Raw genomic sequence first — 21,249 nt, 5'->3', positions numbered from 1 at the left:
GAACAAACTTTGGAGAAACTTTTACCCTTGAAATCAGTTCAGCAAGGCAAGTGCTTTGAGGAAAAATTTAGTTCCGAGTTTATGAAGAAGGCTAAGTCAGCTACTGGTGTGTTGAACAACAATTAGTTGTACTGTGATCACCATGTTGAAGGATGAGAAGTCACATGTTCGTACAGTTCAGGTATGTCCAGTATTTGGTATTCACATGTAAATGATGGAAAATATATATATGGACAAATAGCATTGTTAGGCCCGGTTGTATAAAACTTTTGATCTGAGTTTAAAGAGGAAAAATGGCTGCCAGTCAAGTTGAACTTCGATTTTCCGTTGTATAAACGCTAATCTAAGATCATCTCGCCTTGATCTAAGTTCAGATTTGACTGCCGAATATTCGTTGGTTAATCTCTTTGAACTTAGATCATTATCATTCATATTAAACATTGAAGTAGACCTGAAGACTTGAGAAATGTTTCCTTGTATCGTATCTGCGTAAGAATACCTTAATAATATCAAGGTGCGTTATAAATATATTGAATGCTAGTAGTTAAATAATATTGCTAAAGATATTGTTCGATTTTTTTCAGAAGTGAGGTTATGTGAATATCATATAAACAATAGCCTATTTCAAGATAGGTTACATAGTAAAGGTTTCGGACCTTCCCTGCGGTTTAGACTGCTGAGCTAGCGAGAAATAAAGATGTTAAGTGGCCATTACCTTGTTGAAGAGCTGCTGCCGGATGAAAGAGGCGCTTCCCGCCTCCTGCTACACTTCCATACACTAGGCTAGATGTTGTTCGAGTGGCCGAGAGACAAGAAAATCAGCAGTTTTTATATGCTTGGGGAAGATTAGAGACCTTTCATGAATAATTAAGACACACCCACAGTCGTTTTATTGGCTAGAGTACACAGTTACATACAAAATCGAAGAAGAAAGACACGATTGGTCAAAAATTAATTACAGAAATATTTGATTGGCTAAGTTCAAAACAGGTAGAAAGAAAGGATAAATATGGCCAACCCACGCATGAAGAACGAAATTTAGTAAAACCAAAAACTTATGAGTCCAAAATTTCTTTGGGAAAGTTCCTTCACTTCGCACCAGGGGGCATGATCATAGTTTTTAGGCAGTGACATCTATGAGAGAATGCCCACACTTCTTGATTAATGGAAAACAAAACAAGTTGAAATCCACACAGTATTGACAACTTTGTAATCACAAAATTTATGGTAGTGACATCTTCTGAGAAAACTTATAAGTTGATACAGTTGTTAAAGTTCAGAGTTTCTCCTGTAGAGGAGTACTTAAAGGCAGAAAATTCAAATGTGCGGCGTATAGGTGTACCAGCCGGTACACTTCCCATTCCCATTAGCTTCCATATCTTCCCCACATTTACCAATCACCCTTTCGTATCCTTCAGTTCTATTCCCAACTCTCGCATTGAAATCGCCCATTAGCACTATTCTATCCTTGCTGTTGACCCTGACCACGATGTCACTCAATGCTTCATAAAACTTGTCAACTTCATCCTCATCTGCACCCTCACATGGTGAATACGAGGACGGTTTGAAAAGTTCTCGGAATCACCGCTAGATGTCAGTGCTAGAGCAACGAGGTTCCCGCGCAATAATCACACATCTTTTGTGAGTGAACACATGGCGCGTCAGTGGTCTAGCTGCAGGAGTGTGGTATTGTTGTTGTTCCTGCGTAGTGATTTGTCACAATGGAAAAAACTGAGATTCGTGCAGTGATTAAATACTGTGTAAAGAAAGGTATGAAAGCAAAGGAAATTCATGCCGACTTTCAGAACACACTGGGGGACTCTGCTCCTTCATTTTCAAATGTTACGAAGTGGACCAGCGAGTTTAAATTTGGTCGGGTGTACTTGGATGATGATCCGCGTAGTGGGCGGCCAAAAAGTGTTACGACCCCAGAATTTATCGCAAAAGTGTATAAAATGCATGGAGGATCATCGACTGAAAGTGCGGGAGATTGCTGAAGCTGTAGGGATGTCTTCTGAATGGATATATTATATTTTAACCGAATAATTGGGTATGAAAAAATTATCCGCAAGATGGTGCCGCGGCTCTTGACATTGGACAATAAACGCACCAGATTGGAAATGTCCGAACAAAGTCTGGCCCGTTTTCAGTGCAACCAACAAGATTTTTTGCCCCAGTTTGTGACTACAGATGAAACTTGGGTCCACTACTATACCCCAGAGACAAAACAGCAGTCAAAGCAGTGGAAACATGCTGATTCACCACCACCAAAGAAAGCAAAGGCAGTGCGCTTGGCCGGAAAGGTCTTGGCCTCAGTTTTCTGGAATGCAAAAGGCATTCTGCTGATAGATTATCTTCCTACTGGCCAAACAATTACGGGGCAATACTATGCAAACCTCCTAGACCAACTACAGAAAAAGATAAGAAAAACAAGGCCAGGTTTGGCAAGGAAAAAGGTCATCTTTCATCAGGACAACACTCCGCCGCACACAAGTGTTATTGCCATGGCAAAACTTCATGAACTGGGGTACAAATTGTTGCCACATCCACCTTATTTACATGATTTGGCCATCAGACTTTCATCTATTCCACAAGTTGAAAATTTTTCTCAGTGGACGGAGATTTTCTACAAGGGAAGAACTAACAGCCGAATTGGATGGGTATTTTGCAGGCCTAGAGGAATCTCATTTTCGAGATGGGATCAAGGCATTGGAACATCGCTGGACCAAATGTATTAGTCTACAGGAAGACTATGTTGTAAAATAAAAGCAGTTCCATCGAGGTAAGATACTTAATTCTAGTACATTCCAAGAACTTTTCAAACCACCTACGTACACAGAGACAATTCTAGTCCTAATTCCTCCAACTGACAAATCTACCCACATCATTCACTCATTTACGTGCCTAACAGAAACTATGTTGCGTGCAATGGTATTCCTGATAAAGAGCCCTACCCCAGACGCTGCCCTTCCCTTTCTAACACCTGTCAAGTACACTTTATAATCTCCTATCTCTTCCTCGTTATCTCCCCTTACCCGAATATCACTTACTCCTAGCACATCCAGATGCATCCTCTTTGCTGACTCAGCAAGTTCTACTTTCTTCCATAAGCCCCATTAATATTGATAGCTCCCCATCGAATTCCATTTCGCTTGCCAAGTTGTTTCCAAGGAGTCCCTCGCCTGTCAAATGGGAGTGGGACTCCGTTACTCCCATAGTCCGAGGCTTGCTTAAAATGTTCTGAGCTCAGTAAATTCATGAAGCAGGATGCTACCCTACTTGCATCTTGTCCAAGATATAATATTGCTAAAGATGTCGTTATTATTAATTTTGGTGTGTTCTACAGTCTTATTACAAATTATTTGAGCGATTCCAAAGTTCTACAATAATTTTATTATTTGACATATTGTCACAAGGCTTTGCACACACACACAGAACAACTCAAAAGGTTTTTTTGACATTTGCAAATTTTGATATGTGCCCCTTTAGTGATTCTGCAGACATCAAGCATATAATCAAGTTCGTCCTACACTCGGTGCAGCATGTCCTTATCAATGGATTCGAAAGCATGTTGTTGCGAGCTTGCAGTTCTGGCAGGTTTGTTGGGAGAGGGGGTGTAAACACTGAGCCTTTCACGTGACCCCACGCAAAGAAATCGCATGGGGTTAGGTCAGGAGTGCGTGGAGGCCATGGCATGAATTGCTGATCATCAGCTCCACCACGGCCGATCCATCGGTTTGGCAATCTCCTGTTTTAAGAATTGACGAACATCACCATGGAATTGGGGTGGAGCACCATCTTGTTGAAAGATGAAGTCTGCCCTGTCATCCAGTTGCAGCATGAGCCAATTTTCCAGCATGTCCAGGTACATGTGTCCTTTGAACAGATTTTTTGCAGAATAAAAAGGGGTCGTTCACTTTAAACTGCGAGACTGCACAAAACACATTCACTTTCGGTGAATTTCGAATGTGCTGCACAATAGTGTGAGAATTCTCCACCCCACAGATTCACACATTGTGTCTGTTCACTGCACTAGTATGTTCAGACTGTTCAATGTAGAAATTTCATGCCAAAAAATGGAAAAACACATTTTTGTAACTGCCACCAGAAACCTCTTCCTTGAGATTCCAAGTGTAGTCTGCTAACATGTTCTGTACCGATTTTCCTGCATATTGTTTCTCATTGACAGGAATATACTTGTGAAATCTCTTGCTGCATTCATTGGTCGGGGGGGGGGGGATCCGAAGAATCCAAATGTGAATGTAAAAAGTGCATTTTCAAGGCCATATTGCATCCCATGCGCTGGTAACAAACACTTCAACAAGTTATATGTTCCTTGTAGTTGTCAGTGTTCACATTTCCAAGAAAATTACAGCATACTTGTCTGAAAGCTGACCATGCGCATTTGTCTTTTTCTATTTGCAATTCCACAAAGTTGTCAACATGAATGATCTTGTGGATTTGCAGCCTAATAAATATGCCTTCTTTTAACTTATTATCACTGAGTTCAGGAAATTTTTCTCTCAAATTTTTCCCTCACACTGTTTATCCAAAGCCTTAACAAAGTTTTTCAACAGCCCTACATTTATATGCAACGGTGCTAACACAATCTTGTCTATTTCAAGTAGGGAGTGATTCATAACTCGCTTCTTTCAAAGAAAAAAAAAAAATGAAAACCTACAACCTGTTTTCCAGTCATTGACCGGGTCAGGGATGTAATGAATGAATCATATATAGGCTGTTATTACGATGGGGTCGCCACTCCCGAAGTGATGGATATTAATGACTGATAGGTGGTACAAAATGAGAATGGAGAGTGTTGCTGGAATGAAGGATGACAGGGAAAACCGGAGTACCCGGAGAAAAACCTATCCCGCCTCCGCTTTGTCCAGCACAAATCTCACATGGAATGACCGGGATTTGAACGACAGTGTCCAGCGGTGAGAGGCCGACGCGCTGCCGTCTGAGCCACGGAGGCTTCTATTCTTTCAAAGAATTAAGTATTTTTTGTATGGGCCAGTCCACAATGTTGTAATGTTTATCTTTTGCCTAGCTGTCCCATTTGCAAAGAAAACAACAAAATTTGGTAAAACCAGACTGCTTGTCTAACAGTACATCAATCATTTCGAGGTTTCCGCATATCTGCCAACCATATTTTTCATGATTTATCACTCTTAATGCAGTATCCATAATTTCACATGTTTCCTTCATGGTTGAATAATAGGCAAGGGGTACTGATGGGTATATTACTTTTAAACTATTCTTAAATGAATCTAAAAATAATCTCCACTCGTTTCGGTTTTGACTCTTTCAAAGTTCTTGTAGAAGGCTTTCTAAATCATTGCAGTAAGTTAACTCATTACTAACAGGAAAAAAATGTATCGGATATTGTTGGCATTTCTGGTATGACGCCTTATCACTATCTTGTAATAAATTCTACTGCTTGGAGACAAGAACCTAATAAATCGGTTTGAACTTTGGAAAGGCCTAGATCATTTAGTTCAGATTGGGAGATAAAGTGAGTTATATTTAAATCAGAAAAATTTAGATCAGTGTTTCAATATGAGGGTCCAGGTTTGTCTTCTGGAGAACCACTGCTTGGTTCTGTTTCACCCACTGTCCATTCTTTAGGAGGCTTAGGAATTGGTATAAAATCATGATTCATAGGTTTCTTGGCTGAAGGATCATCGGGATAAAATATAGAATGTTTTGATTTAGAACTATATGCCACTATGTTTATTAAACAGAAGTAACAATCTGTAGTATGGTCTTCCTGTTCTGTGCATATTACAGGGTTTCTGAAGGACATTGATTTGTGAGTGCCATTAAGCCAACCACATAAAGTTCACGAACAATTACAATAAATTTTACCTGGTGCCCAGCTTTTCCCCACATCTACTTTACTTCCAAAATACAACTTGCATGCTTTGTTTTACTATAGGAGTGATAGTATTTCTCTGTGACTTCAGAGTAAATTCCCTGCAGACATAACAAAACAAGTTTGGGTTTTTCACATATTTGCATGACATGGCAAACTCATTGAGATATATTTCTTTATAGAAACAGTTATGATGAATGCTATTTTTGTTCTGTTAAAATACAACTTAAACTTCACTTCATCACACACAATATTACACTCACAATTTGAAAAACATTCACAAACACAAAATATGACTACTCACTACTCGCGACGTGATCAGAAGGAAGGTAAGACATGACTAACCCACAAAGGTAAGGGTAAGGTAAAGGTTGTTCTGCCCGAAGGCAGGTCCGAACCTCCGCGGAGGTATTCCTGAGCCGGAGTTTACGTGCGGTAGGGTGGTCGGTTCCTTTCCGCTCCTCCATTCCCTTCCCCCCCCCCAAACAGCGCGTGGCAACCCATCCAACTCCTGACCGTGCCCAATGTTGCTTAACTTCGGAGATCTCACGGGATCCGGTGTTTCAACACGGCTACGGCCGTTGGCAATCCACAAAAGAACAAATTTTAACAGAGAAACAGAAATTTGCTCTACTGCTAGATGTTTCCTCCACAAAATATTAAGTGCCAGTCATAAACATACATAGTCACGAAAACGTTATTTTCCATTTACTAGGGAGCAACTGCTAAGTCTGATGCAGAGCCGGGTGTGGAGACTTGAAACTATAAAACTATAAATGTGGGTGTTCTGCTAACAATTTAGGTGATACAGGAAAATGGGTGCAATATTCATTATGAGCACATCTGAATACATAACGGTCACTTAGTTTTATTTAAAGGAGTATTTTAATATTTATCAGTGTACCCTGTAATTTGATTATGATATTATGATTATTGCTAATTCTATGATGATGATTGTTTTCAATTTTTTTTCTAGCTGATTTTGGAGTATCTGCAAAAAATAAATATACCCTTCAGAAACATGATACTTTTATTGGCACTCCATATTGGATGGCACCTGAGGTAGTTTTATGTGAAACATTTAGAGACAACCCCTATGATTTCAAGGTAAGTACTTGTTATGGTTTATCATCATTTTCTGTACTTGGGAGTCTGCATGGTGCTCTTAATATCTGTAGTAATCGAAATAACATTAAACACATTCTATTGGTGAAAACAAGTATTTAAACAGTAAAGCACACTATTCTCCCTTTTATCCATCATGCAGATGTTCAGTATATAGGAGTCTCTGTAAAACTCTGGTGTTCTGAGTACCTGTGTATTCGTGCAGACAGGTGCTGTTAGTCTAAGTCTGTTGTTACATATTTAATCTACTTCTATTTTTTAAGAATTCATTCTTTTGTTGATTTCATTGGAAATAACATTACATTTGATAGTGAAAAAATTCTGAATATTCCATGTTGACTGGTGGTTTTAGGTATGGAAATTGTTACAGGGTGTTTAACTCTACAGTTCTTCAAACCTTATTGGATCTCCACTTCTCTGACAATTTCAGTGTATTCTTCATGATCTTTAGCACAGTTTCTTCATTTCCTCATTCCCATCTTTATAAATCACCTCTATATCATCTAACCATTTTTTATGTACTGTCCGTTTGAGGTGTTCCTTTAAATTTTCTAACACATGTATTTCCTATAAAACCATCTTGACATATGTCACCTGCATTCTCTCTGAATGTCCCAACCATCTCAAACAGTTCCTTCTTATTCAGACATGAGACTAGGATGATTGTGGAGTTTCTTAGTTGTCTATTATTCCTTATTCTCTTTCACTGTCCTCTCATATACACCACGGAAAATAATTTTCAGCACCCCTCTCTCCCGCTGTTGTGCAGTGGAACTCATTGCCAATGCTTCCTAACCACTATCGATTTTACTACGGTAACAGGGAATTAATTCTTTATGTGAAACTGTACTTATAAGTAAATGGAAAGGAATAAACAAGTGATGAATAAAGTCATGTAGAGAAAGATTGGAACTATGATAGGAACACACATTATGTATTTTCTGAAGTGTGTTCCTGTCCAAGTTCTGATGTGTATAAGAAATTAACCCAAGAAGTACCAAGGATTTCTAAAAGTGGCCCACTGCGCTTTCCTGTGGTGCCAGGATTCGTACGTTCCTCGTTGCCAGATGTTTCATTCCAGGCTTATGTCTATGTCTTACTCCTGTCATATGTTACGCAAACACGTTATGTGAACCGCTTAGTCTGATTGTGATGGTTCGGTCAGCTTCCTCTTCGAATGCTAGCATTTTGCCACGTCCTAGGGTCATCTGGTGGTGAATGAATGTACCATTTCCACTTCTACTTCTATTATAACGTTCCAAATTCAAAAGTGTCATTATTTAAGAAGCCTTTCTCGTGGACAGTTGAGCATTCTTCTGAGGACGCAGAGCACAGTTTTCTGCGAAACGTTAAGAATTTCACCTTATTTTCTTGACACGGCACAACGGCAAAAGCCCAAAAGCCTATACAGTATCATGTCTATAAGCACGGGCCTTGAAAGCAGAAATGGCAAGGTAGAGAAGGTCGCTAAGATAGCTCGAACACATAGGGCCGATTGCAGAAACGATGACTAGTTTTAAGCCTCAGACATAGTCTACCTAAACAACGTCTAAATCAAGCACGATCTTCCATTGCATAAACAATGTTCAGTCGATGTTTAACTAGACATCGCTTAAAGTTTCAATTTTGGTTTGAAAATGGAGACAGAAGTATCTTTCATGCAACTCTTTGCTTATCACAACCAATGAAATGCGTCGGTGCGCGTGCCGAACGCCAGTCAGCTGTTTGCCTTCCTACACATTACTCAAATATGGCTGATCATGACTTGCCCACAGATAAGAGTATCGCTTTCGGTGGAAATTAAATCTCATAATATTATTGACACTAAAGCAACGCCACTGTAGGGGGAAGTGTAGCTTTCATTATAGCATTGTTACAGTGAGTGTAATCTACTCATAAATACGGTAGCTTCGACGAAGGGAAGCTGAAGCAATAGTAATGTGTAACCGAGTGTGTTGTATGGGCCATATAGATGTAGCTTGCATTCTGGAGATCGTAGGTTCGAAACGCATCAACGGCAACCGTGAAGATTGTTTTCCGTAGTTTACCTATTTTTACACCAGGCAAATACTAGGGCTGTTATTATGGCCACGGCTGTTCTTCCCCAGTCCTCTTTAAACAGTAATCACCACCACTTGCCTTTTCCTATCTGGTAGTTGCTGAAAACTTATACGGTTATATATACATAAAAACCCCATACAACCTACTGTTTGGTTTTCACTATTCTGTGTGTTTACTTGGCAGTAAATATAAGTGAATCCCTCCCAGTTGATGTATGTGACAGCCCTCTGACGATTGGGACATAAAATTCTGATATGTATGTAGTCGAAGTGACCTTCAATTCCATGGAAATTACCTCATGTATATAATAAAATATATCGGTTGCCAAGAATTGTATTGAAGTTGACAGTTACCGGATTGTCACTTTGTCAGTCTCAAGAAACAAGTCTCTCGAAAAGCGAAACCTTATTTTAAGATCTATCTCCCCGTATATGTCAAATGAATTGCTGCGATTTAGCAGCGGATGACCCACAGAGAGGCCGTTGGACTAACCTTTCTTCCCGGAATCGTCTCAATATGATAATACAAATTACATATTTCATGGTACATAACCTCTGATTGTGATTCACTGCTCTCATTTGAGGTTAAATAGTGCTCTCGGCAGTGTTTAAACGTGACCGGTTGAACATCGGTTTTAGACAGTGTTTAAGTGATAAATAACGTCTCTGCAATGCAGTAGCCATACCTAGGCATTGTTTAACCGTAGACATCGTCTAAAAACTGTTTCTGCAATCGGCCCATAATTTACTCTTGGTTTATAAAAGAATGTGCTCACCACACCCCCAATTAATGTTGAATGATTAAAAGAAAAATCTTTAATTTTGCCAAATTTAAAGTGTGGGATGGTATTCGTCTGTTGACTGTGACCAGAGCAAAATTGTCTAGTGACGATGCAGCTGTAGAGTCGTTTGTTAAACCTTTTCTAGAGCATGTAGATGAACTAGGTCTTACAGGTGACCAGGTGTACAATGCAGATTAAAGTGGATTGTTTTGGAAATTATTGCCACAAAAAAGTTATGTTAATCAAAATGAAGCTTTTGCACCTGGTTTCAAAGTCCCAAAAGACCGATTAACAATTTTACCCTGCTCAAATGCCACTGGAACACACAGATAGAAAATTTTGCTTCTTGGTAAGTCTAATAATCCACGGTCATTTAAAAATGTAAATTTGCCTGTCACTTATAAAGGTCAAAATAATGCATGGATGACAAATGAAATCTTCCATGAATGGTTCCATACTGATTTTATACCCCATGTATGCTCGTTTCTCAAAAAGAGAAATTTACCTGAAGAGGTGCTACTTGTCTTCGATAATGCATCAGGACGTGACCAAATGATGTGTTAATGTAAAAAAATGGACACATTAAAACTCTTTCCATGCCTCCAAACTACACTCCCCTATTACAACCAATGGACCGAAATATAATTGAAATGGTGAAAAAGAGGTACAAGAAAAGATTTTGCTTGAGGCTGTTAGCCGTAATGATGACATCACTGTGACTTTGAAATAAATCAACTTGAGAGACGCAGTATTCGTGGTTGCAGCAACCTGGAATACTGTACCTCAATCAGCAATAAGATCGTCGTGGAAGAACTTATGGTCTTCACTGGACTCCGCTGAAGATTGGAAAGATTCTTTTATTTAATGCCATTAGCAGACCTGATAGTCAGCAGTCAAGCAGGCGCAAGACACTGAGTTTCAACGAGTTGACATTCAAGATTGGTGTGACGAAAATGTCGACTTTCAGGAGGCAGTTAAATTAATAAATTTCATTGTTTGTCCATATTGAGCCAAGATTACAACTTTTATTATAATTTGGATCCACCTTATTCAATACATGAAAACTGTTGTTTAGATGAAATTACAACATATATTTAAATCAGAACTATCGACGCCCCTCTGCGTCATCATCAGCTGATATAGGTTCTTGGAAAAATTGGCAATCACATAAGTTTATGTACGTCAGATTGAACACAATTTAAAACCATATTAACAGTTTAAAACTGTGTTACAATTATACTGTCTCCCCATGTGCAAGTGCTTTATTCATTGGATTACCATACTGTTTGCATTTTAGATGCCTTGTATTTACACAGAAAGTACCCGATGCCCTTAAAATCGAACTTTCCTATGATATGACTATCCTTGTACGATTTCCCGCAATGGCACTTGTCTCGTACTTCAGAAATGTAAACACTTGCCGTGTCACAAAGTATTCTAAGACCCATTAATACATACAATCACCTCGATTCACAGTTTAAACCTTTCAAATCCCATGGAAAAATCTATTTACGAAATGTATCCAACAAGGTGCATTTACAATGTTCAAATAATTCACTTGGATAAATCACTGACAAACATAACCTCACGTAACGAAAGAAAGAAAAAAAGAACAATCACACAATTCAAAGACGAGAATGAATTATGCTGGTTCCCCTGTGCAAATGCATTATTTTTTTGATTTCTGTACTGTTTGCATTTTTAGGTGCTTGGTACTGGCATGGAAAGTGTCCGACGCCCCTAATACATTGTGGCTTATAGAAATTTCCTATGATGAGGGGATAAAGTTTCCTTTAACACCATTAGACCATTTGGGCATGGATTAAAATAAAGCAATGCAATTTCATCGGCATTGACAATATTGTTCGGTGTCTACAAATTTATTATATGAGCCACGTTTTTTCGTCAATTGTCGGCATCGCCAGTGTTCGCGGATTCTGTTTTTCCGCACACTGCCTGTTGCGTGATATTACATCGTTCCTTAAAAGGTTGAATACAAAAGAATTCTGATTTCATTCAATTTAGCAATCATGAAGTGCACTGTAGACCTACCGAAGTGAGTGTAAGTGCGAAAAGCTACCCCTCCATATTCCGGAACACGCGTTCTATTATGAAGCGGATAAATTTAGAGTTGAAATTACTCTGTAACATACTATTGTTTTAAAATGTAAAAGCAGTTTCGAATTAAAAGTCTGAATTTCGGTAATGGGCCGGACATTGTACTTCGAATTACGAATTATCCATATTTCGAATTAAACAATTTAAATAACATGCAAAACTGTATCTCTCATTTCTGGAAATGAGAGCTTCTTCAAATTAGGCGGGATTTTGAATTAACCGATTTCGAATTATCGAGGTTCTACTGTAGTATTTTTAGAAAGCCTACACAAACGGCAGTCACTATTAGACAAGACTCAGAACACACACAGAGTCAAAAAAAACTCTACATACAATAGTTTAGTAGAATGGCTTTTTAGGATCCCCATGACACAAGCTAATTTTAATAAAGAACTCAATATAATCCGTTCAATGGCTAAGGTTAATAGTTTTAGTGAATGCTTTATCGAACAAATCATCAACAAGTCCAGGTACCATTTGTACCGGGAGGTACACCTCTACGCCGCAAGTTTAAATATTGCGCCAATAAGTACTCCTCTACAGGAGAAACTCTGAACTTTAAAAACTGGATCAACTCATTAGTTTCTCAGAAGATGTTATTACAGTGAATTTTGTGATTATGAAGTTGTCAATACTGTATGGATTTCAACTTGTTTTGTTTTCCATTGATCAAGAAGTGTGGACATTCTCTTATAGATGTCTCTACTAAAAAACTATGATTATGCACCCTGGTGCGAAGTTAAGGAACCTTTTGAAGAAAGTCTGTATTCATAAGTTTTCTCTTTACTAAATTTCGTTCTTTCATTTGTGGGTTGGCAATATTAATCTTTTCTTTCCGCCTGTCTTGAATTGAGCCAATCCAGAATTTCTGTAATTAATTTTTGACCAATCATGTATTTCTTCTTCGACTTTGAGTGTATTTTCAAGACGGACCAATAAAGAAAGAGGGTGTGGCTCAATTATTTATGAAAGGTCTCGCATCTTCCACGAGGGTATAAAACTGCTGATTTTCTTGTCTCTGGGCCACTCGAACAACATCTAGCATAGTGTATGGAAGTGTAGCAGGAGGCGGGAAGAGCCTCTTTCATCCGGCAGCAGTTCATCAACAAGGTAATAGCCACTTAACATCTTTATTTCTTGCTAGCTCAGCAGTTTAATCTGTGGGAAGGTCCGAAACCTTTGCTATGTAATAAACATGTAATCTCCCTTCGGTTTTGTGAAACTTCAAATACCTTTAACTGTAATTCGGGGATAGAGAGTGCTTTACCCTCTCGAGCTCCCCTTCATACTAGTTTGAGGTGACTATGTTTTGTAACTGGTTTTCTTACTTTCTGTAATGTCTTAAATTTTTCTTATACGAGTCACCTCCATAGTTTGGGAATAGCCCCTGTTTCATCGGCCTAGTGCCTCTTAGGTTTTAAAAGGCTTCATGTAGGAGTGCAAGCTATGCCTCCATCTTGGTATTTTGGGCCATTTACTTAATCTGTTCTTTTTCCACTGAGGTCCAGTAGGTTGGGTACGAGATACCCCCGTTTCAGTTGTTGTAAGCTGTGCTTTGATGGCAGTTTAGTGTAAAAGTCTGGTATTGCCTTGAATAGGCTGGAAAAATTTGAGAGCGGGTCAGCTCTTTCTAGTATTTGGATGGATATGTGCCTCTAGGAGGCCTGACATTGCTAGGTGGGAGCAAGTGCTCCATGTTATTAGGGGTTTTCTGCCCTTTGGTAAATATGTGCTTGTGAGCGGAGAGCTCATAAATTACATGTAATAAATATCATTTTTGGTCCGTATTGATGATATTTGATTGAAATAACAACATTAAGTTATTTATTAGACCACCTAATCAATACAAAATCGTCTTGGATGATTTACATAAATTTGTTAACTAATAGTGGTACATGTTTCGCCTTCCCTGAAGGCATCATCAGCCATAGTCTTAACCTTAAATTAAAAATAAGCATCTAAATAACATGTAATAATGAAATGAATTTTAAAATCTTGAAGAGATTTGAAGTAAAATAACATTAAAAATAACAGTGATGGTTTAAAAATACAATGTGATGAGATATAATAGTGGAAGTATTAACAAAATTAACATTAGAAGGCTGCTAAAATAAGTGCAATGGATAAAACAACTGATTGTTATACAACAAGTAGTAAGATTGCATAAAAGTACAGTTGATAGTCTGGCGGTTATAATTAGATGATGGTGAAAAATCGTATATAATCAAAGTAAAGAAGAGAGAATAAAAGTCGAAGTTAGTCGAGAGATCCGAAGTTAATCATGATCTTGAAGATAAAAGACGAAAGTCAGAGGCATATGGTGAAGTTGTAGAACACGTTGAGGATATGAAGTTGTAGAATAGAAGTTGAAGAACAGTTTCAAATAGGATCTCTATGGACCATCTCAAAATTTGAAGTAATGCTCAAATGTTGTAAATTGTGAGTTTGTAGATATTCTAGTTGAAAAAGCATATAATAGTGGAATCTGTAAAAGGAAGTAAGAAACGTAGAGTTAATTGTGTGAAAGAGATATTTGAAAATATTTAAGTAGAATCGTGTGCACTTACCATTTGACGGTGACAAAGATAGCTTATAACGTTATAAGTTAGAAGTATTTGCAAGAGTAGACTTCTTGCTACGTGTGTTATAGCTGAAGGTTTGTGCTGGAGGGGGATCTGTTTGCGTTGACGTAACTATTGGAGGGGGGTTGCTATTGGTGGGAGGGAAGGAAGAGAGTGTATTACTGTGCGTGTTGTATCGGTGTAAGGCTATTGGAGGGAGCGATGTTACGGTGGGTGTGGCTATGGGTTTATTGGTTGTATTTGAATTAGAGGTACTAGCGGCGGGGGGAAGGGAGGGGGGTATATTAGCTGTAGGGGAGGTGGGAAAGCTAATTGATGTGAGGTTGAAGATTTTTAAGAATATGTTGGTGAGGGGAGTTGATTCTCTTAATAAGAATCTGTTCATTCATAAAAAGAGTCGATAAAAGTAAACTCATGACAGAATATGACAAGTTATTTATTTTCCTCGACCAACATTTTAATAAAGATAAGAACCTAAATGACACTATTAATAAAAAAAAAGCCCCTTGTATGAACAGATTCTTATTTTATTATTAGAATCAACTCCCCTCACCAACATATTCTTAAAAATCTTCAACCTCACATCAATTAGCTTTCCCACCTCCCCTACAGCTAATATACCCCCTCCCTTCCCCCCGCCGCTAGTACCTCTAATTCAAATACAACCAATAAACCCATAGCCACACCCACCGTAACATCGCTCCCTCCAATAGCCTTACACCGATACAACACGCGCAGTAATACACTCTCTTCCTTCCCTCCCACCAATAGCAGCCCCCCTCCAATAGTTACGTCAACGCAAACAGATCCCCCTCCAGCACAAACCTTCAGCTATAACACACGTAGCAAGAAGTCTACTGTTGCAAATACTTCTAACTCATAACGTTACAAGCTATCTTTTTCACCGTCAAATGGTAAGTGCACACGATTCTACTTAAATATTTTCAAATATCTTTTTCACACAATTAACTCTACGTTTCTTACTTCCTTTTACAGATTCCACTATTATATGCTTTTTCAACTAGAATATCTACAAACTCACAATTTACAACATTTGAGCATTACTTCAAATTTTGAGATGGTCCATAGAGATCCTATTTGAAACTGTTCTTCAACTTCTATTCTACAACTTCATATCCTCAACGTGTTCTACAACTTCACCATATGCCTCTGACTTTCGTCTTTTATCTTCAAGATCATGATTAACTTCGGATCTCTCGACTAACTTTGACTTTTATTCTCTCTTCTTTACTTTGATTATATATGATTTTTCGCCATCGTCTATTAAAACCCCGCCAGACTATCAACTTTATTTTATGTAATCTTACTACTTATTGTATAACAATCTGTTGTTTTATCCATTGCACTTATTTTAGCAGCCTTCTAATGTTAATTTTGTTAATACTTCCACTATTATATCTCATCATATTGTATTTTTAAACCATCATTGTTATTTTTAATGTTATTTTACTTCAAATCTCTTCAAGATTTTAAAATTCATTTCATTATTACATGTTATTTAGACGCTTATTTTTAATTTAAGGTTAAGACTATGGCTGATGATGCCTTCAGGGAAGGCGAAACATGTACCACTATTAGTTAACAAATTTATGTAAATCATCCAAGACGATTTTGTATTGATTAGGTGGTCTAATAAATAACTTAATAGAGCTCAGAAATTGTATAAAGTGGGGCTTGTAGCCCAGTTTGTTAAATTATCTCTATATCTTGGTTTCTCCTGGTTTTGTACCTGATTTGCTAATTATTTGTTAAACTCTGAAATTCTATCTGAAACTTGTTAATTTTTGCTATTTTTGAAAATATAACCTTTAATGCAATTTTAATCAATATCTCAGCTTTGTAGTAAGACCCATTCCAGCCCACACCTTCTGTCACCTCTACATTCCACGGGTAGCCCCGTAACACCATTTACGAAGCACTGCCCAAAGACAAACCTAATCAAAAGGCCTTCACAGTGTTTACTTATAATAAGGATATTTATAAGTTTACTAATATTTTCAAGAAACATAATGTCAAGGTTCCGTTTCGTACTGATAATAATGATGATAATAATAATAATAATAATAATAATAATAATAATAATAATAATAATAATAATAATAATAATAATAATAATACAGTTGTATTGCACAATTCGCCTCAGTTAATAGATCGAACCCATATTCCAAATCGGATGTGTATAGATTTAAATGTAATGACTGTGGGTGCACATAACTAGATCAAACAGGACGAAGTTTTAAAATTAGATACACGGAACATACTAATGCCATAAAATATAACAGGTTTTCCACGGTAGGCCAGCATGTACATGATTTAAAGCATAAATTCACATCTATAGAACAGGACATTGAGATCTTGGAGAACGTAGGAAAAGGAAGTTTGGTGGATGTTACGGAGGGTTGCTATATACACCTGGAACAGTATTTTAATCCAAACCTTAATTTAAATGAAATTTCTGAAAAATCAAATATTCTATTTGATTTCCTTGTTGAGTTTTTAAAAATGTACATATCCCGGTCAATAGGATGGTGTTTCATATTATGCTTAATAGCTTTACTAGTTGCTTTTTACGACCACGCCCTCTGGAGCTCCAACAAATCACCGTTCCTCAATTGCTCCTCCCACTTTCTCCTATTTCCCCTCGTCGGTCCTGACCAACCTTGGACACTTGATTTCTATCACAACACTGCTCGCTAGGCTTCATTGTGCTTCGCATGGACAACGATCTTTTGAGGTGTGTCACGTAAAAACGTTTACGTTATAAGACGTAATTTTATATATTATTTTTAAGTTGTTCTTTTAAATCCACGTTATTTTATAAGTGAGCAAACCGGTTTGCATATGTTTTCATCAATTTATGGTTTTAAGACTCGCAAGTCTCGGACTTGTGGAAAATATGGACTTTGAGACAGTATAATTGTAACACAGTTTTAAGTTGTTAATATGGTTTTAAATTGTGTTCAGTTTGACATAGATAAACTTATGTGATTGCCAATTTTTCCAAGAACCTATGTCAGCTGATGATGACGCAGAGGGGCGTCGAAACTAGTTCTGATTGAAATATATGTTGTCATTTCATTTAAACAACAGTTTTTATGTATTGAATAAGGTGGATCCAAATTATAATAAAAGTTGTTTCAAGAGGCAATAACTGATGATGAAATTATAGCAGAGCTAGGATCATCAAACCGAGAAGACGCTGAAGACTCATTCGAGGTGTTACCGAAGACAGCTGTAGAAACTGAAGATGCGCTCTCTGCCATCGAAACCTGTATCAAATGGGGAGAAAAAAACTTTGCACCAACCAGCACTTTAACTGCATTACGAAAGTTGAAGAGTGATGTACTTGAAAAAAATATGTAAAGGGAAGAAAGAATCTACAATAGATAAGTTTTTCATTTACAGTAAAATTACGTCATGTGAGAACAGTACATACAAATAATACATATTATTGCCATTAACGCTTTCACGGCCCATAATTATAGACATGATACTGTATAGGCTTTTGGGCTTATGCCGTGTCAAGAAAATAAGGTGAAATTCTTAACGTTTCGCAGGAAACTGTGCTCTGCGTCCTCAGGAGAAATCTCGACTAACCACGAGAAAGGCTTCTTAAACAATGACACTTTGAAATTTGGACGTTATAATAGAAGTGGAAATGGTATGTTCATTCGCCACCAGATGGCCCCAGGACGTGGCACAACACTAGCGTTCGAAGCGGAGGCTGACTGAACCATCACAATCAGACTAAGCAGTTCACATAACGTGTTTGCATAACATATGACATAGACAGGTGTATGATATAGACACAAGCCTGGAATGAGACATCTGGCGACGAGGAACGTACAAATTTGGAAAACACTGAGACAAAATAACAATAGTGAAGGGACAGGGAAGGGAACTACCTACGTAAATTCTTAATGGCTGGCAACCAGGTATTACTTGATAGTCGGTGTCCCTGTTGAAATTGTTAGGATTTCTATATATTTCCACAGCTTCCCGTATAATCCTAGACCTGTAGTGTCTAGCGTGGGTAAGAGCTCAAGCATCGTGGAACATGACATCATGACCTGACAATGGAGCGTGCTCAGCTATTGCCGATTTGTCTGGTTGGTTGAGACGAATATTACGTTCATGTTCTTTGATACAGGTACCAGTGGATCGGTATGTTTGGCCGATGTATACCGTACCGCACGTACAGGGAATTTCGCATAACCCCGAATGTAAAAGGGGGGACAATTTGTCCTTGGTTTTACTCAGACTGTGAGCAATTTTAGTGGCTGTGCCAAACACGGTTTTTATATTGTGTTTGCGGAGGACCTTGGCAATTCGATCTGTGTTGTGAATATAAGGCAAGTTGGCAGTTCCCTTCACTTCTTCCTTCTGTGAGCTTTGCTTGGTCATTTCTCTTGTATGTAGGGCTCTATGAATCTGCAAATCGCTGTAACCATTACCCCTGAACACAACTTTGAGCGTGTCCATCTTCACCTGGATATGTGATGGCTCACAAATTCGTTGCGCCCTCTTGACGAGTGTCGTGAGAATGCCTTGTTTTTGTGCTGGATGGTGGTGAGAATCTGCATGAAGATAGCGATTTGTATGGGTAGGCTTATGATAGACGGTATAACCTAAGGAGCCGTCCGGTTTCTTGCTTACTGTAACATCCAAGAAAGGAAGGCATCTGTCTGACTCCATCTCCATAGTGAATTTTATTGACGGATGTGTTTAGGTGGTTTAGAAATAGATGAGGTTTCTCAGGACCTTCTGTCCAGACCACAAATGCATCATCAACATACCTCCACCATATCATAGGCTTGACGGGCGCTGAAGCAATAGCTTCTTCCTCAAAATGCTCCATAAAGAAATTAGCCACTACGGGTGAAAGTGGACTTCCCATAGCCACTCCGTCTGTCTGTTCGTAAAAATTCCCATCCCACAAGAAATAGCTGGACGTCATGCGGTGGTAAAATAGCTTAGTAATGTTCTCAGGGAACAGGTGTTCAATGAGAGACATGACCGAGTCAAACGGCATTTTAGTGAACAAGGACTCCGCATCGAAACTCACCAAAAGTGCATTAGGTTGAAGGGTTATGGTTGACAGCTTGTTGACGAAATACCGAGAGTCCCTGATGTATGATTCAGTACGTCCTGTGTGTGGCTGAAGCAATTTGCTTAGGTATTTAGCCAGAGCATACGTAGGAAAACCTATTGCACTAACAATAGATCTGAGGGGAACATCTTTTTTATGGATCTTAGGCAGTCCTTATAATCTAGGTGGCACTGCATCTTCCAGGGACAGATGTTTAGCCTCCTCTTTTGGAATTGCAGATTGCCTTAAGAGCTTCAGGGTGGCATTGGACACACAAGTGGTGGGGTCACGTGAGCTCAGTGTGTTAATAGGCTCTGACAATATAGCCGAAATATTATTCTTGTACTCGTCAGTGTCCATAACCACTGTCGCACTACCCTTATCAGCTGAGAGAATGGTCAGTTCAGAATCATCTCTAAGTTCGTTCAGAGCTCTCCTTTCACTTCTTGTTAAATTGGGCGCGGGTACAGTGGCGGACCTTATAAGTCTTACACATTTCTGTCTGAACTCCTCAGCCTCATCTGTAGGTAGGTTGTGGATGGCTGCCTCAGCGGAAGTAATTAACTCTTCAGTGGGAATTTTAGAGGGAGCGACAGCGAAATTAAGACCCCTAGCTAGGACTGCCGTTTGGTTCTCGTCCAAGGATTTCTTGGAAAGATTGACGACAGTTTTACTAGCATGCGGGTTCGTACGAGATACTGTCTGTTTCTGAGCTAGCCGGAGGAACTTTGATTTCTGTCTGAATGACAACTGGTTGAATTTTCGTTCAGCCTGTATAGCAGTAATGCAATTGAAAGTCACCCACAATTCCCGCGAGAGAGTGTTGCTTAACGCTCTATCGTTAAGCAACACTAATAAATAGCTTCTACACAGAGGCTATTTATTAGTTCATATTCTGTACATAATTTGCCAAAACTGTAGGCCTTTCACTTGCAGAGGGACTAGATTATTTACATTAAAAAACTTGAGAGAAAAAGTACATTATCGTACTGTACCATGTCATTAAAAAAACACTTGGTCATGAACATTTACTCTGAATCACAAGCAGAGTGGCTAGTTTCACTTTTGTCTTATGGATACAAGTCAGAAATGCAGTGTCCTTCAGTAATGTTTTGTATTTAAATATAACGTAAACATACACAAGTACGATCCCCGATCTTAGGTTAGGATATTTTAGTAAAATAATTTGTCATATAAAGTAGTGAATATCATATGATTGTGTTAAGTTAACCTGTAAGAACATTAATATTATAAGGAGGATTTGTAGTTACAAAATATTGAACATGTATATCCTTATATTTGTATAATTTTTAAATTGGTTAAGAGTCTGTGCACATGGCTTAGCAGTGAAGATTTTGCAACCTGGGAAACAGTGACTATATCAGGAAAGACGGTTGTGTTTAGTTGGAAATATTGCGACAGTTGGCTTGGAAACTCTGGGTACAGCCGGGAAGTATAGGCTGAAAATTGTTATTCATTAGTACGGATGAATGGAAGTGTTTGCTTATTTGCATACTGGCTGCTTGGTAACCAATCTGGAAGCTCTGTATGAGCTTGCGTTGACCGAGTGACGCTTGAAGATGTTTCAGTGGCA

At 38.4% G+C, this 21,249-nt stretch overlaps 1 protein-coding gene across 1 annotated transcript in view; it reads left to right on the top strand.

Annotated features, from left to right (window-relative positions):
• Slik (Sterile20-like kinase) overlaps window positions 1-21,249 on the top strand; it is a 733,683-nt gene that overhangs the window by 166,345 nt on the left and 546,089 nt on the right. Inside the window, exon 5 of the mRNA XM_067159768.2 lies at window positions 6,855-6,985. Within this exon, the coding sequence (XP_067015869.2) occupies window positions 6,855-6,985 (131 nt within the window). The remainder of the gene's footprint in view (window positions 1-6,854; window positions 6,986-21,249) is intronic.

Source organism: Anabrus simplex, chromosome 1 (assembly GCF_040414725.1).
Source record: "Anabrus simplex isolate iqAnaSimp1 chromosome 1, ASM4041472v1, whole genome shotgun sequence".
In the NCBI taxonomy this organism is placed as follows: Eukaryota; Metazoa; Arthropoda; class Insecta; order Orthoptera; family Tettigoniidae; genus Anabrus; species Anabrus simplex.
The sequence above is the reverse complement of the archived record's forward strand: the minus strand, read 5'-3'. Positions and strand labels throughout refer to the sequence as shown.